The 17,284-nt window shown below is 41.3% G+C and overlaps 1 protein-coding gene across 4 annotated transcripts in view; it reads left to right on the forward strand.

Moving 5' to 3' along the window:
* Window positions 1-17,284, forward strand: part of phf20l1 (PHD finger protein 20 like 1) — a 131,516-nt gene that overhangs the window by 107,536 nt on the left and 6,696 nt on the right. For all 4 annotated transcript variants that reach the window (XM_043687886.2, XM_043687888.2, XM_043687889.2 and 1 more), the window contains 4 exons: window positions 1,057-1,235; window positions 5,060-5,159; window positions 7,301-7,496; window positions 9,668-10,031. In XM_043687886.2, coding sequence (XP_043543821.2) covers window positions 1,057-1,235; window positions 5,060-5,159; window positions 7,301-7,496; window positions 9,668-10,031 — 839 coding nt within the window. The remainder of the gene's footprint in view (window positions 1-1,056; window positions 1,236-5,059; window positions 5,160-7,300; window positions 7,497-9,667; window positions 10,032-17,284) is intronic.

The raw sequence follows: 17,284 nt of genomic DNA on the forward strand, positions 1-17,284 counted from the left end.
TTCTGGTCTCCTTCCTATTGGAAAGATGTTGTGTAACTTGAAAGGGTTCAGAAAAGATATACAAGGATGTGTCAGGGTTGGAGGATTTGAGCTATAGGGACAGGCTGAACAGACTGGGGCTGTTTTCCCTGGAGTGTTGGAGGCTGAGGGGTGACCTTGTAGAGGTTTACAAAATTGAGGGGCATGGATAGGGTAAATAGGCAAAGTCTTTTCCCTGGGGTCGGGGAGTCCAGAACTAGTGGGCATAGGTTTTGGGTGAGAGGGGAGAGATATAAAAGAGACCTACGGGGCAACATTTTCACACAGAGGGTGGTACGTGTATGGAATGAGCTGCCAGAGGAAGTAGTGGACGCTGGTACAATTGAAACATTTAAGAGGCATTTGGATGGGTATATGAATAGGAAGGGTTTGGAGGGATATGGGCCGGGTGCTGGCAGGTGGGACTAGATTGGGTTGGGATATCTGGTCAGCATGGGCGGTTTGGACCGAAGGGTCTGTTTCCATGCTTTAATCTCTATGACTCTGTAAGTAAACCTGTGCTTAATAATCAGGATTGTTTGCTACCAATCACTACTTGAACTGACAGATTTTTGAGAGCTATTTTAGAGGACAATTAGACCAAACACATTGCTGTGGCTCTGGAGTCACATGTAGGCTAGTGGATTTTCTTCCTTTCCTTGAACCCGATGGGTTTTTACAATAATGTGTTATTTACGTTGTTGTAAAGTAGCAGTCCTACATGGTAACCATTATGCTAACTTGAAATTCCACATAGTTATTCATTCAAATTTCACTGTCTGTCTTGTTAGGATTCGATCAACATTCCCTAAAGCCTTAGCTTGGTATTCTGGTCAAATGACAATACCACCACCTCCCTCCCCTGAAAGGGACTGGATTGTTGATCTTTCTTTCCCATTTGTAATTTTTTTTATTTTCTTATGCTATCCTTTGCTTGAAATTAGGCAAGTTGTGTCTAAATTGGGTTGAAATTTGTAAAGATTTTTAAAGCTGTCAATACTTCGAGGTAATTTAACGGCACACTTTTTTTTATATCAGCTCTTTCTGATGAAGAGTTCTTTGATGGTTCCTCAACGGAAAGTGCATTGATGAGTGAAGATTACAGTCAGGATCTGGATATCTCAACCAACCCAGAGGAATCTCAAGAGGAAGATGAAAGCAATGCAACAGTGCGATGTGTCTGTGGAATGGATGAAGAAAATGGGTTTATGATTCAGGTAGTCAAAATAGTTTAAAATGCTTTTGTTCATTCTTGATGTTTAAGTGTTATGTTTTGGCACCTCACCATTTCAAGACCAAGCTGCTAATTGAATTTTAGGTGTACCGTGTATGCAAAGCGCATCTTTCAATATCTTTTGAAGCACAATCACAGAACTGTTACGCAGCCCATTATGCCTCCACTAACTGTTTGAGTAAGCATCATGATTTAGTGCTACTTGCCACCCCCTTGTCAGCTAGCTCAGTTGGCTGGTCAGCTGGTTTGTGATACAGAGTGATGCTGTTATGGACCAGGCTAGACCACCTCAAAACATTTTAAGAAGGTAACCCAGACCCTAACTTTTACTTTTCTTTTAGGCAAATGTAAATGGATTTTGCAGGAGTGATGCAGCAGGGCAAACCACTCAGCTTAGAACAAAACAGAATTTATTTATGAATGAAACACGAACAAAAGAAAACTGAATTTAGAATAACCCAATTGACATGGCATCGCAACTTAACAAAGCTATTCCAATCTCTGTAACATCCCATAAACACACCCCTTGGCAAAAGGCAAATTCAAACACAGGTTCTTACAGGCAGGAGAGGTTTCAGAGAGAATGTTGAAGTACAGAACCTCTTTTCACTTCTCTGCTACCAGTGGTTTTCTGACTGCCTGCAAAAAATAACCCAAACTAAAAATAAATACTTCAGTTGGAAGAACTGGCCACACCCCAGCCATTGTTCTAAAGCAGCCATTTCCAGACATATTGGAACCTCTGCCTTTACAACCCCTCTTGTAAGAAAGCCAAGGAGAACCTTGTTAAAGGGGCATCATCGTCACAATGCCAACAGTGGACATTCAGTGCACATTTGCTGAGGATGCCATGAAAGGACTCTCCTTCTCAATCCCTCCCCTCACCTGAGGTTTAGTCACACTCAAGTTAAACCACCAGCCGTTTTCTCTCTCTAATGTGAGTGCAGTGCTATGGTCCTCTGTGACTACATCATCTTTACCTTTACCTTACTCATAACACTGCACGTTATTTCTATTTAAATAATGACCTTTTCAATGCCTTTGTGGAATCTGTTTTTGTCACATTTGGTAGTCCATTCAAGACCCAAACCATTTATTGTATGAGAAAGTTTATTTTCTTTGCCCCTTTCGCACATTACTTCAAGCCTGCATTTCCAGTTCTAGATCTGTTTGGAAGCAATAACAGTTTCTACATCCAGGCCTGTCATGATTTTGAAAACTTCCATCAAATCTCCTCTTAGCCTTCCCTCTTCAAGGAAAACAGTCCCAACTTTTCCAAGCTTTTCCTCATTACTGAAATTTCTCATTGGTGGAACCAATCTTATAAACTTCTTTGGCAGTATCTTCATGTTCTGCCTAAAGTGTGTCACTTAGAACTGTGCACAGTACTTAGATATGATCTGGCTAGTGTATAACCTGCCTGTTCTTGTACTTTGTGCTTCTATTTCTGAAGCCTAGAATATTGCATGTTTTATTGATATTGCTATCTTGCCACCTTTAATGACCTACACATTTGTATCCAGGTTTCTCTACTGCTGCATACCTTTTTGAGTACAATCGTTTATTTTGTGCTGTGTCTCCCTATTCTTTTGATCAGAATATGTCACCTCACACTTCTCCACATGAACATTTATGCACCAGCTGTCTGCTCACTCCATCACTTGTTAATTTTTTTTGAAGTTTTAAACTCACGTTAACAGTCCTTCCAAGTTTTGTATAATTTGAAATTGTCCCCTGCATGCCAAGATCTAGGTTATTAATATAAATCGCAAAAGCAATGGACCCAGTACCGATGCCTGGGAAGCTTCTACATAAGTTTCTCCAGTCAAAAAAAAAGCCATTAATTATTACTCCCTGTTGAATTGAATTTCAATTGAATTGAAGTTATTGTCACGTGTACTGAGGCACAGTGAAATGCATTGTCTTGTGAGCATTACAGGCAGATCACATAGTTAAGTAGCATAGATAGTAATATAGATAGTCGTATAGATGTTTCCTGTCAATCAGCCAATTTTTGTATCCCTATTACGACTATCCCATTTATTCCCCTTTCTCTCAATTCTGTTGTTTATTGAATGCCTTTTGGGATTTTATGTATACCATTTCAACAGTATTCCTTACCTAGGAAGAGATATGCTTGCCATAGAACGAGTGCAGTGAAGGTTCACCAGATTTCTGGGATGGCAGGTGTGTCACATGAGGCGAAGTTGAGTTGACTGAGCTATATTCACGGGGGTTTAGAAGAATGAGAGGTGATCTCATTGAAATAAATAAAGTTTTGACAGGTCTGGACAGACTAGATACAGAGACGGTGTTTCTTTTGTCTGGGTGGTCCAGACAACGCATTTGTCTTAAATTGATTTTACGCAATGGATGTTAGAGTGTGACGAACCATGCGGAGTGTGTTAGCGACCAACTGAATCATAACATTTGAAAGGAAATTAGTTAATTACATGAAGACAAACATTTTTCATGACCTCCGGGAAATAGTGAGGATATAGAACTGACTGTATTGCTCTTTCACAAGCATGGACATGCCAGGCCTCATGGCTTCCTTCTATACTGTAAACATTTCATAGTTTTGGGACTTGAGCACTTTCTGAAATTATTTCAGACTTATAGTATCCTCTGTATTTGGCTTTTATATTGTGAAGACGAACAGAAGTTTATTTAAGGCTTTTAGATATTTGTTTATTTAGAGCCAGGCATGCCACACATTTGAAGCACAACGCTTCATAAATTCCATTATTTGCAAGTTTTAAAATTTACAAGGCATTGTACTTACAATATGTAGTACTAAAAGAATATAAATTCAGTACAGGGAAAACCATTCAGCCCACTTTGCCATTATCTGCCCTTTGAACGAGCTTTCCAATTACTCTCCCTCCCTGCTGTTTCTCTATAGTCTTGCAATATGTTTGTTCTGTAATTGTTTAGTCATAGAGATATACTGCATGGAAACAGACTCTTTGATCCAATTCGTCCATGCCAATGATATCCTCAATGAATCTAGTCCCATTTGGTCCATGTACATCTAAACCCTTTCTATTCATATACCCATCCAGATGTCTTTTAAATGTTGCAATTGTACTAGCCTCCACCACTTCCTCTGACAGTTCATTCCATATATGCACCACGCTTTGCTGAAAACGTTGCCCCTTTGGTCTCTTTTATATCTTTCCCCCCTCACCCTAAACCTATGCCCTCTAGTTCTGGACTTCCTCACCCCAGGGAAAAGACCTTGTGTATTTATCCTACCAAAACCCCACATGATTTTATAAACCTCTATAAGGTCACCCCTCAACCTCTGATGCTCCAGGGAAAACAGCCATTGCGTATTCAGCCTCTCTCTTTAGGTTAAACCCTCCAATCCTGGCAACATACTTGTAAATCTTTTCTAAACTCTTTCAAGTTTCACAACAGCCTTCCTCTTGGTGGGAGACCATAATTATGTGCACTATTCCAAAAGTGGCCTAACCAACGTCCTGTACAGCCACAACGTGACCTCCCACCTCGTATACTAAATGCTCTGACCAATAAAGGAAAGCATTTCTTTTCAGTAACTGGTGCTGTCTTTCAGGTTTTGTGGTATTCTAAGGTTTGTGTCAGTATTTTCTAAGAGAGTCCTGCACAGAAAATAGTCAGAAGGTGATGTAGCACTGAGTTTGAGAGCATAAACTAGGAATAAAATAATATATTGCCTTTTTGAAAAGCTTGAGTCACTCGTGGAGTCTCATGTATTATTATTTGACGTTAATAATTTTTGTTTTCTTTCCCTTTTCTCCCTCTGTCTCCTGCCCACTGAAGTGTGAAGAATGCCTTTGCTGGCAGCACAGCATCTGTCTGGGTTTATTGGAAGACAGTATTCCAGACCAGTATATCTGCTACTTCTGCCAGGATCCTCCAGGTACCTCCTGCCATGGGTTACCTGCTAATACCTGATTCAAGCTGTCGGTGCAACTTAAATAAAAGTTAAACAAAAGCAAAATACTGCAGATGCTAGAAATCTGTAATAAAAACAAGTGCAGGAGAAACTCAGCACCTGTTAAGAAACAAAGAAAATATTTCACGTTCAAACTACTTTTCAAGAAACATTAACACTGTTCCTCAAAATAGTCCTGTCTTGTTTATGCAATTGGTTTGGACATGCATTTACAATATACTTGAAAACCTGTTTAAATTTGTTCCTATTGTACTGGATAAATGTTTATGTACCTCAAAGACTGGTGCTCATGGTAAGATCATTTTGAATGCCTACATATGCAGTGAACCAAGTTTTCTCTCTGAACCGCTCTGTAAAATTATTTAGTCATCCAGAAAATCCTGAGAATGCTCAGAAATTTAGGCTGCATCTGTGAGAAATTAATATTTTTGTTCTGATAAACAGTCATAGGTCTGAAATATCAGCTGTATTTGTCTCTCCACAGATGCAGCCTGATCTCAGTATTTCCAGCATTTTCTGTTTAGATTTACAGCATTGGCAATATTTTGCTTTGGAATATCATTTTTATTGTAAAGGTTTTCACAATTTTGATTTCCTAAAGAAGTTACAGTTTCAAAAATATCAGTGTCAGTTTCTTCTCTGTTGAAAATTTCAATTTTCTAGACTTGTTTTGGTGATTTTAAACGTCCTTTAGATGGACCAGGTCTGGTTAAGTCAATTTTGATCTCGAGTCAGTGACACTATACACTGAAAAAGAGGTAGAGAATTTTATGGAGGGAATTATTCGGATTTAATTTGTGATAGAATGGCAGGGTGAGGTCAGTGAGTCAGCATTGAAGGAACAAAAATTAAGATTATCATAAATAGCAGCAGGAATAGGCCATTCAACCCCAAAATCCCGTCCAGCATTTGTAAGATTGTGACTGGTCTGTTTTTACTTGTTTGCAGATCCTTCATATCCTTTGATATGTTTCTCGTTTTTTGATATATTCAGTGACCCAGCTTTTCCTACTCTGTGTTGTAGTGAATTCCAAAGGCTTAATATCTCTGAGAAAAAAAATCTTCCTCAACTCTGTTTTAAGTAGAAAGTTCCTTTTTGTGAAACCGTACCTAAATTTCTAGACTCACCCACTGGAGAAATGTGCATCAACAAGCGCAGGTGTGACAAGGAACAGGACTTGTGTAATTTAGGATGCACAATTTTGGATGGGTTCAAGCCAATCAAATATGGGGGATAGGCAAAGATAGCAATCAAGTTATTGGAACTAGAGGTAATACAAACATGAGTTCGGGTTTCGGATGGGCTGCTTTGTCCTCACTTTCAGGCATTTCAGATCTGACCACTCTGCATGCAAAAGCTTTTTCCTCATTATCATTTGCGCTGCCATTGTTAATTGTTTTAATCTAAGTCTTGTCGTTCTTGATCCTTTCAGGGTTGGGAAAGTTTTTGTCTACTTTATCCACGTCCCTCATGATTTTGAGTACAGTGTCAGAGCACCTTTCAACTTTGTCTTTAAAACTAGAGTCCTTCGTCCCTAGAACCACTTTTGTAAATACTTTCTGCACTCACTCCAATGGCAGATCACAGAACTAAAGGCAGTACTCCAGCTGGGGCAGAACTATTGTCATTCAGTTCATTGTGTCTGTGCCCTTTCTTTGAAGAAGCTATCCACTTAGGCCCAAGTCCTTTCTCTACTCCTACAAATTTGATTTTTAATATTACCATTAAACCTGCCTCTATTTTCCTTTTTGACTAGACATTCCAGATCATTACAATGCATATGTATTATAAAATGTCTCAGCTTCTCTTTTATTTTCAGTACAATCTGGTTACTGACTTGCTGCCAGCTCTCTTTATTTACTGATCAGAATGCTTCATAGTTTTGAAGACTTCTAGTAAATCTTCCTCTCACTTATAGTGCTCAGGGAGAATAATTCCAGCTTCTCACATGTCTCTATATAACTGAAGTTCCCAGTACCTTGTAACATTCCAGTAAATGCTCTCTGCATACTTTTCAAGGTCCTCCTTGATTATGAATTGCTTTGAAGTATCCTGAGAATATTAGCAAGGTGTTATATAAATGCAATGTTCTTTATTCCTGGAGGTCAGAGATGGAATGACAAATATTGCTACGACAAGGAATGGCTAAAAAATGGGCAGATGTATGGGCTGTCCTTTCTGAAGGAGAATTACTCCCAGCAGAATGCTAAGAAAATAGTATCAACTCACCAACTCCTGGCTGATGTGTATAGTGTGGCTGAGGTGCTCCATGGGCTTCAACTGAAAATCAACATTCTCCAGTAAGTATTTTTAGGCACAACAGCAGATTTGTTTTGCTGTAGTATCAGTTTGCTCCTAACACTGACTTTGCACGGCACAAGTTTAATATCGGAATAAAGCCCAAACCAGTTCAAATAATGTTGCGCAGTGAAACAATGCTAGAACTACAGAAAATGTATAGTGAATGGTAGAAATGGTTCTTTTATTCTGTAATTATGATTTATGACCGGTTTGTTGGTTATAGGCTAAGAGGTTACCACCTCACCATGTTCTGTATGAAATATGTCTAATTTGTGCACCAAACCCTGCTAACAATTAATTTCAGATTTTTTTTTATTGTCCATCCCTAATTGCCCAGAGGGTGTGGGTCTGGGTTCACATATAAGCCAGACTGGTAAAGATAGCATTATTGAATTGCATGGGTTTTTCCAACAATCAACAACGGTTTCAGTCATCATTAGACTCGTCATTCCAGATATTTATTAAATACAAATTCCTCCATTCCAAACCAAAGGGGTAGCCATGGGCACCCCCATGGGACCCAGCTATGCCTGCCTTTTTGTCAGATATGTAGAAGTTACACCAGCACCACCCCCCCACCTGTTCCTGTGCTACATCGATGACTATATCGGCGCCACCTCGTGCTCCCATGAGGTTGAACAGTTCATCAACTTCACCAACACCTTCCATCCCAACCTCAGATTCACCTGGACCATCTTGGAAACCTCCCTCCCTTTCCTGGACCTCCCCATTACCATCTCTGGCGACCAACTAACCACAGACATATAGTACAAGCCCACAGACTCCCACAGTTACATAGACTACACCTCCTCCCAGCGCCCCCCAACCCCGTAAAAACACCATCCCTTATTCCCAGTCCTCCGCATCGGTTCCCAGGATGACCAATTTCACCTCAAAGTCCCAGATGGCCTCCTCCTTCCTCGATCACAACTTTCCTTCCCACATGGTGATTGATGCCCTCCAGCGCATCTCCCCCACTTCACGCACCACCGCCCTTGAACCGCACCTCCCCCAATGCAACAAGGACAGAACCTCTTGGTCCTCACCTTTCACCCATCAACCTCCGCATACAACACATCATCTTCCGCCACCCCCAAAAGGATCCCACCACCAGAGATATAGTTCCCTCCCCACCCATATTAGCATTCAGAAAAGACCATTCCCTCCGTGAGTCTCTTGTCAGGTCCACACCCCCACCAGCATACACCCCACTCCTGGCACCTTTCCCTGCCACTGCAGGAAGTGCAAAACCTGCGCCCACACTACTCCCTTCACCTCCATCCAAGGGATCCTTCCACATGCATCAGAAATTTACCTGTACCTCTACCAATATCATCTGTTGCACATAATGTGGTCTTCTCTACATCGGGGAGAAAGGATGCCTTCTTGCGGATTGTCTCAGAGAACATCTCTGAGACACCTGCACTCACCAACCCCATCGTCCCGTGGCTGAACATTTCAACTCCCACTCCCACTCTGTCAAGGACATGCAGGTCCTGGGCCTCCTCCACTGCCAAACTGTTACCACCCGATGCCTGGAGGAGGAACGCCTCATATTCCGCCTCGGGATCCTGCAACCACACGGAAGCAATGTGGATTTCAACAGTTTCCTTGTTTCTCCTCCTCCTTTTCCTATCTCCCCCCCCGACATTATCCCAGTCCCAAGCTTCAAACTCGGCACCACACTCTGGACCTGTCTATCGCCCCCCTCTCTGACCTATCGCCTTCTCCCTCACCTTCATCCACCTATTCCTTTCTCAGCTACCTTCCTCAAACCCCACCCAGCTCTGACACATGAGCGTCATTCCTGATGAAGGGCTTATGCCCGAAACGTCAATTCTCCTGTTCCTCGGATGCTGCATGACCTGCTGTGCTTTTCCAGCACCATACTCTCGACTCTGATCTCCAGTCCTCACTTTCTCCTAAATTCCATCATCTGTCATGGTGGGATTTGAACCCAGGGCCTCAGAACATTACCTGAGTTTCTGGATGAATAGTCCAATTATAATACTACTAGGCCATTTGCCTCCCTAATGTGATGCCACATCTTGATGTTATGTTTGAACAGATTGCAATTACGGCATGAGAAAAAGATTGTATTATATAAGCAATTGCCTCCACGTTATTGGAGAAGTAGAATGGCATGACATCTTGTCCTTTTTCCCTCAAGGAGCAGAAAGCACCCTGATCTACATCTCTTGGCCCAGTCATGCAAGAAATCCACTCAAGAGCAAACTATGGAGGAAAAGCCCATGGAATGTATAGACAGTATTAAGCAAGCTGAAAGCATCTGTCATACTCAGCATCATAGAGAAAAATCAAGTCCCAACAAGAGAGTAGAGGGAACCTATATCACTAGTGAACACAGCTACCAGAAACCTCAGGGCTGCAGCCTCGAGCAAAACCCTGCAAAAGACCAAAACTGTTCAGAGGATGAGGATACCGATAATTTAAATTATGAAGAGGATCGGGACACTACATCCAAGAGAGTTGAAAGGCATGCTCTTCAGGAAGTGGAAATCCCTACTAGACAGGTATGCTGATGCATTGCTGTTTTTTTTAGTTTGTGATTGTGTGTTCTGTCTGCTCTTTAGGATTTTCAACATTGTTTGTAATTTGGTTTCTTTACATCATCTGAAATGTGCCCCTCCTGGCATGGCCTTCTGCATCTCTTTTTTTAAAAATTTAACTTATTTTTCTGAACGACCTGTTCAGAGATGTTATTACACACCTCTAGAGTTGGTGGTACTTGAACCCAGACGCCTCAGTCCACAGATAAGGATACTACCACTGCACTACAAGAGTTCCACCCTGCTGCTCCTTTAATGTACTTTCTTATCCTTGCAACAACTGGCATCTATGTGGTTTCCCTCATTTAATTAAAAAGTCCCAAAGTGCTTCAAGATGTAGCCAGAAAACACTGAATGCTGAACTAGTGAGGGAGCTGCTGGGTCTAGAGAAAATAATGTCAGCAGAAAGTAGCAAGGTCATGGAGAGATTGAAGCACAACCAGAAGAATTTCAATTTGGTTCTTTGTTCCTAAACTTCAATGTGAGTAAGTGGGGGGAGCAATGCCATTGAACTAATAATCTAGAGGCTTACACTAATGTTCAAATCTTGTTATTACAGGTGGTGGAATTTGAATTGTGTTAATAAATCTGGAATTGAAAGCTATTCTCAGCAGTGGTGATGATGCAACTGTGGTTGATTGTCAGTGGAAAGACATTGGCACAGTGGTAGAGTAACTGCACTCATACTCCAGAGCTCCATATTAATGCTCTATGCTCAAATGCCACTGCGGCATGTATTGGAATTTAAATTTGACTAAGAAATGTGAACCGAATGTCATTCTCAGACTTGAGGTCACGGAATGAATGCTGGCTAGGGGTTTTCAGTGACCATCACCAAGAGCGGCTCAGTAACACCATTACTGACCAAATTTGCTGAGTCCTAAAGGACATTGCTGGTAGGCTGGATTTTCAGCAGGCAGTGACAGAACCAACAATAGGGAAAAATGTACTCCACCTTGTCTTGCCCAATCTTCTCTCCATGCTGGTATCATTAGGAATGACTGCCTCTCTAAGCTTGTGGAGCCAAGTCCTGTTTTCACACTGAGGATGCATGGTGTGTGGCACAATTACTGTCCTAAATAGAATAGTTTTCCAGCTGACCTAGCAATTCAAAGCTGTGGGCCAGCAGCAGCAGAATTGTACTCAAATACAACCGGCAACCTCATGGACTAGCATATCCCCAACTCCATTACCATCAAGTCACGGTAAAACTGGACACTAAGTAACATATAATAAAGTTAAGTGATCTTGCTACCCAAAGAACAGATCTAAGCTCTGCAGTCCCACCACATCCTGTCATGAATGGTGCTGGACTATTAAAAAACACATTGAAGTAAGAGGAATTTCCTCATGCTTAACAATTGTGGGAAACTATCACGTCAGCGCATATGACAAGACTAAAACATCACAGATGCTAGTCTTCAGCCAATTTGACATACACACCCCACGTAATATCAAGGAACAGCTATCAGCCATGATAAAATTCCAGCAATATTACAGAAGATTTGAGTTACAGAACTAGCTGTGCCAGTAGCCAAGTTGTTCCAGCAAAGGTACAATACTGTGATCTGTCATCTTATCCTCAAAGAACAAGACAAATTCAACATGATCAATTTCAGCTTCACCACACTGTTCACCATCTGCAGAGTGATGGATAGTGTGATCAAAAGTGCTAACAAGTGGCAGCAAGTCTGCAATAACTTGCTCACTGATATTCAGTTTGGTTCTGCCATGGTCACTCAGCTCCTAACTTCATTGCTGCCTTAGTTCAAACATTGACAAACCAGCTGATCTCCAGAGGTGAGAAAAGAGTGATTGCCTTCACATCAAGGCAGTATTTGATTGAGTACGGCATCAAAGAACCTTAGCAAAAGTGGAGTCAGTGGAAATTATGATTTCCATTGTTTGGTGCCTTGACTAGCTGAAAGGAAGATGATTTTATAGATCATGCATTTACTCCTAGGGCATCAGTTCAGGTAGCTATTTTCCAATCACCCTGTACAAAGATGTTATTATATCCCTCTTGAGCTGGTGGGACTTGAATCCAGCCCTCCTGGCTCAGAGGTAAGGACATTACCACTGCTCCACAATAGCTCTGAAGTTTCTCACGATAGTGTCCTTGGCCTGAGCATCTGCTTCATACGTTGCCAAATCTCTGTTATAAGGCCAGTGGTGGGTATGTTCGTTGTGCATTGATCAATATTCAGCACCATTCCTGACTCCTCAGATACTGTAGCAATTCAGCTCCAGCAAGACCTGGACGTATTTCAGACCTTCGATGCTGATTGGCAACTAACATCTGTACCAAACAAGTACCAGACAATGATCATTTCCAGTAGGAGAGAATTTCACCATTAATCTTAACTTGGCTTGCCAACACTAAATCCCCCACTGCCAACATGGGCTTACCATTGACTAGAAACTGAAACAGAATTGGACCAGCCACATAAGTACTGTGGCTTCCAGAGGAGGTCAGAGGCTGGGAATTCTATGGTAACTTATTTCACCTCCTGACTTCTCATAGGCTGTCCATCATCTGCAAGGCACGTCAGAAATGTGATGGAATATTCCCCACTTCCCTAGATGAGTGTGACTCCAACAACACTCAAGAAACTGGAGACCATCAGGACAAAACAGCCCACTTCATAGACTGCCATCCACCTCGCAAACATTCACCCCTTCCACTTCACTGCTGCCATTGTGTTTACCACAAATAAAATTACACAATACCTTCCAAATTCACGTCCTCTAACATTCACTGTGGCTAGGTCAATACTCTGGATCTAATTTCCCAACAGTACTGTGGGTGTACCTATGTCACATGAACTGCAGTTGCTCAAGAAAGTGACTCCCCATCACTTTCTCAAAGGCAGTTATGGACAAGCAGTAAATACTGGCCCAGCCACTGATACCCTCCATACTGTGAACAAATAAAAAATTTTAACAAGCAAATCTGATTCATCATCTTGGAAACTTTGACAAAATACAATTTGTCTTATTGCCTTTAAGTTATAAAGAATGTCAGCCAGCATTCCAACTGTGGATCACTGTTCAGTGACCCCCTACTTTAAGTCTGGTGGTTAGATGAGTTGTGTTCAGCTAAGATTCCTCTGGATTTAACAACTTACTGACATCCAGTATCAAGTACTGTATGTGAATAATAGCTTTATGGCCCAGGGTTCAGAGAAAACTGATACCCCAGGATCTTTTACATATACATATATAATCCTAGAAAGTAAAAGTAATGGCCCTATTAACTTTTATACACAGACCAGATTACAAGGAGGTAAAAATTGTACTGTGGTTATAGAAAACCCTGAGTAAACCATACCTTGATTATAGAGAGCAAATCTGGGGGGACTAAAATAATTGGCCCTGAAAGAAATCTGTAGATTTACAGATAATAGTTGATATGCAAGGATGAAATTAAAAGATGACGTTACAGAAATTAAAGTTGTGTTTGTGAAGGACTTGAGTAAAACCTAGTACCAGGCCTTTTGAGAGTGATTGCACATGAAGAATCATATATGTTTTGCATTATCTTCCAAAATCAGTGGTTGATGCCAGGTCAATGTTAGTTCTAAATCTGAGCATTACGCAATTTTTATTGAGTAATGTTGCAGGATATAAGACAAGAACATGTATGTTGAATAACAGAGGATGTTCATGTGGTTAAACGGTCAACTACTGTTCCTATGTTCCTAGACAATTGCTCCAGAAGTGGAGAATTTCTGCAGTACTGAATTGTCAGTCCAGAGTGGTATGCAAGTCCGTGCTGTTCTCTCTGTGCTAGCAAACCAAGGAAACGGCGTTTTAAGGTTCTGGAGAAGCCTATAGAAACAGACATTATTGATGTACTTAAATGACAAATGAATGGTTTCTTTGGAAGACGTCGTGGATATTTGACTGAAAACTTGGATAATGGCTTTCTTATGATTTCAAGAGCTCAGCTCTTGAATTGATGCAGGAAAATACATTTTGAGACAGATCTGCTTTAAATATCTCTTATTTGCTGATCATTCAGTTTGTTTATAAAGGTATTGTTCCATGACTCTGATTGTATTCATTACTGAAAGGCAGCACTTGTGTGAGCTTTAGGCTGAACAGTCACAGTCCACTGAAGTGTTGCTCTTTAACTATCAAGTAAAGTGCTAGCTATGTACTTAATTCACAGCAGTTGGTGATTGTAGAGTAGGAATAACCAAAACGACAAATCTTTTGTAAGATCCACATGTGAAAGTAACAGACTATTCTTTTGTTCCAAGTCTTCATGTCTGTGCTTTATATTTCATTGTTTTTGCCAGTGTGTTTTTAAAACAAGCTCAGAAGAGTCCCTGATTCCCTTCTTAAGCAGCTTTATCACACATAAAGAAAATTCCCCTCAAACGATGTTTGATGACCATCACACCATCATAAAGTCTTATGGAGCATGAACACTAGCATGGACAAAAGGTCTGTTTCTATCTAAGCTCTGAGTGGGACTTTTGCTGACTGCACCATGTTTGGCTTCATTTGCAATTCCTCAGATAATGAAGGAGTCCATGCCTACCTCCACTAAGGCCTGGACAATACCCAGGCTTGGACTGGTGGGAGACAAGTAATATTTACATCACACAAATGACCATCTCCATCTAGATGGTCCTGATTTTTGTTCCCAGGTTACGTGCTCAGAGGCAGGAGAAATCTCAGCACTGTGAACCTGACCTGAAAAAGTGGCAATTCTCACTTCCCATTAGGAGCCAGAGAGCAAAAAAACTGCAGATGCTAGAATCCAAAGTAAACAAACAGGATGCGAGAAGAACACAGCAAACCAGGCAGCATTAGGAAGTAGAGAAGTCAACCTTTTGGCTATAACCTCCTTCGGGGCTGGATATGAGGGTCATGGAGGGTCAGTTCTGGAGACTGACTAGGAGGAAAGTCTGCCTTGGGATTCCAGAACCTGACCAAAAGTTAAAATAAAAAAAAATCTTCCAGCCCTCATCCTTTACCTGCTTCCTTAATTCACTTCATCCCACAACTCTCCATATCCAACCCATGCTACCCGATGCTGTTTAGTTCTTCATGCTCTTATGCCAACCTATTCTCTACTATCTATCCCTCATATCCCATGCCAAATTCTTTTGTACTTTCTTCCACCAGCTTTTCCTCTTCTGCATATCATGCTCACTACCTAGTGCCTACAAGTGCACTACCTGTGCATGCAGGAAAAAAGATGATGTTCTATTATTTACAGTTCAGTATTGAAGATTGTACTCTATTTTTAAAGATACTCTTTAAAATAACACAGTTTGACAATCGTCTCAGGTCGACAATTCACAATATTTGTTATTTGGTCTTGACCGTATTTGACAAGCTGGGCAATTCCAAGGGTTTTTTTTTACTGTTTCTTTTTATTGCTTCATTCAAGCATTTGTTGTCCGTCCCTAGTTAGCCTTGAGTAGATTGTGGTGAGCTGACTTCTTAAAGCACTGCAGTCCATGTGCTGTAGGTAGACTCACATTGCCATTACTGCAGGATTTTGATCCAATGACTGTGGAGGAACAGTAACATATTTCCAAGTCGGGATGGTCAGTGACTTGGGGAGTAGCTTGCTGATGTTCTCATGGATTTGCTTCTAGATCTTTCTAAATAGTTGTAGTTGTGGATTTGGAAGGTGCTGACACAGAAGCTTTGGTGAATTTTGTACACTGCATCTTAAAGATAGTACAGGCTGCTCCTACTGAGTGTCAGTTGTGGAGGGTGTGGATGTGGTGCCAAACAAATGGATTGCTATGTTCTGGGTGGTATCAATGAACGTTGTTGGAGCTGCACTCAAGGCCAGTGAGGAGTATTTTATCACATTCCTGATTTGTGATTTGTAGATGGTGGTTAGGCTTTGGAAAATCTGGAGGTGAGTTATTCGCTACAGTATTCCTAGCATCTGACCTGCTCTTTTAGTTACTGTATTTATATGGCAAGATCAGTTCAGTGTCTGGTTAAAATTTCCTACCATTGCAACACTTTTATTCTTAGTCATCTGAGATCTCCTTACAAACTTTTCTCAATTTCCTGCTGACTATTGTGTGGTCTAGAGTATAATCTCAATAAGTTGATCATCCCTTTCCTATTTCTCAGTTCCACCCATATAACTTCACAGGACGTTCTCCAAGGAATATCCTCCCTAAGTACAGCCGTAATGTTATCCTTAACCAAAATTGCTTCCTCTTCTCTATCCCTCGGAATTATAGATATTTATAAATCTTTTCAGCCCTAAGGCAACATGTTGGCAAAAATGGCACTGCCCCACACCCCCTTGCCCCTCCCATCCCCTTCTATCCTTCCTATAGCATCTGTACCCTGGAACATTAAGCTGCCAGCCCTGCCCTTACCTGAGCCACATCTTTGTAATTACTATGCATCCCAGTCCCATGTTCCCAACCGTGCCCTGCATCTATCTGCCTTACCCATCAGGCCTCTTGCATTGAAATAAATGCAGCCTAATTTATCAGTCTTATCTTGTTCTCTGCCTTACTCTTGCCTACTTTATTTAACTTGCTGCTATCCTCCCATACGATTCTGAGTTGTCTCTTTCTCACTACCTTCCCCCACCCCACCCCTTTACTAGTTTGGATCTGTCCTGCCAGTGAGATCGTACATATCCAGGGATGCGATCGTAGTGTCTGGTACATTGTAAGGTATGATTAATGAGTATGATTGTCAGACTTTCACTTAATTAGTTTGAGAAACCGTTGTCCTAACTTTGGTACTTGAGCCTAGATGTAGTCAGGAGAACTCTGCAGGGTGAACAGAGCTGTTTTGGCCATTGTTATTTCCAGTGCCTAGGTTGATATCAGCTTTATAGAGACATATAACATGGAAACAGACCCTTCAGTTCAACTCGTCCGTGCCTACCATGTTCCCGCGTACTTTTGACCCATATCCTTTTGCACATTTTCAATTCATGTACTTGTGAATGTATTTTAAATGTTGTAACTGTACCTGCATCTTCCTCTGGCAGTTCACTCCACATACACAGCGCCTTCTGTGTGAAAATATTGCCCCTCAGGTCCCTTTTAAATCTCTCCTCTCACCTTAAGATCCTACCCTTTGACGTTGAACTCCCATACTCTCAGGAAAGACCTTTACTATTCACCTTATCTATGTCTTTCATGATTCTATAAGGTCACCCCTCAACCTCCTACACTCCAGGGGAAAAGCTCCCTGCCTATCCAGCCTCT

This window comes from Chiloscyllium plagiosum, unplaced genomic scaffold (genome assembly GCF_037043375.1).
Source record: "Chiloscyllium plagiosum isolate Xiang-an unplaced genomic scaffold, Cpla_swu_hap1 HiC_scaffold_4, whole genome shotgun sequence".
NCBI classification, from domain to species: Eukaryota; Metazoa; Chordata; class Chondrichthyes; order Orectolobiformes; family Hemiscylliidae; genus Chiloscyllium; species Chiloscyllium plagiosum.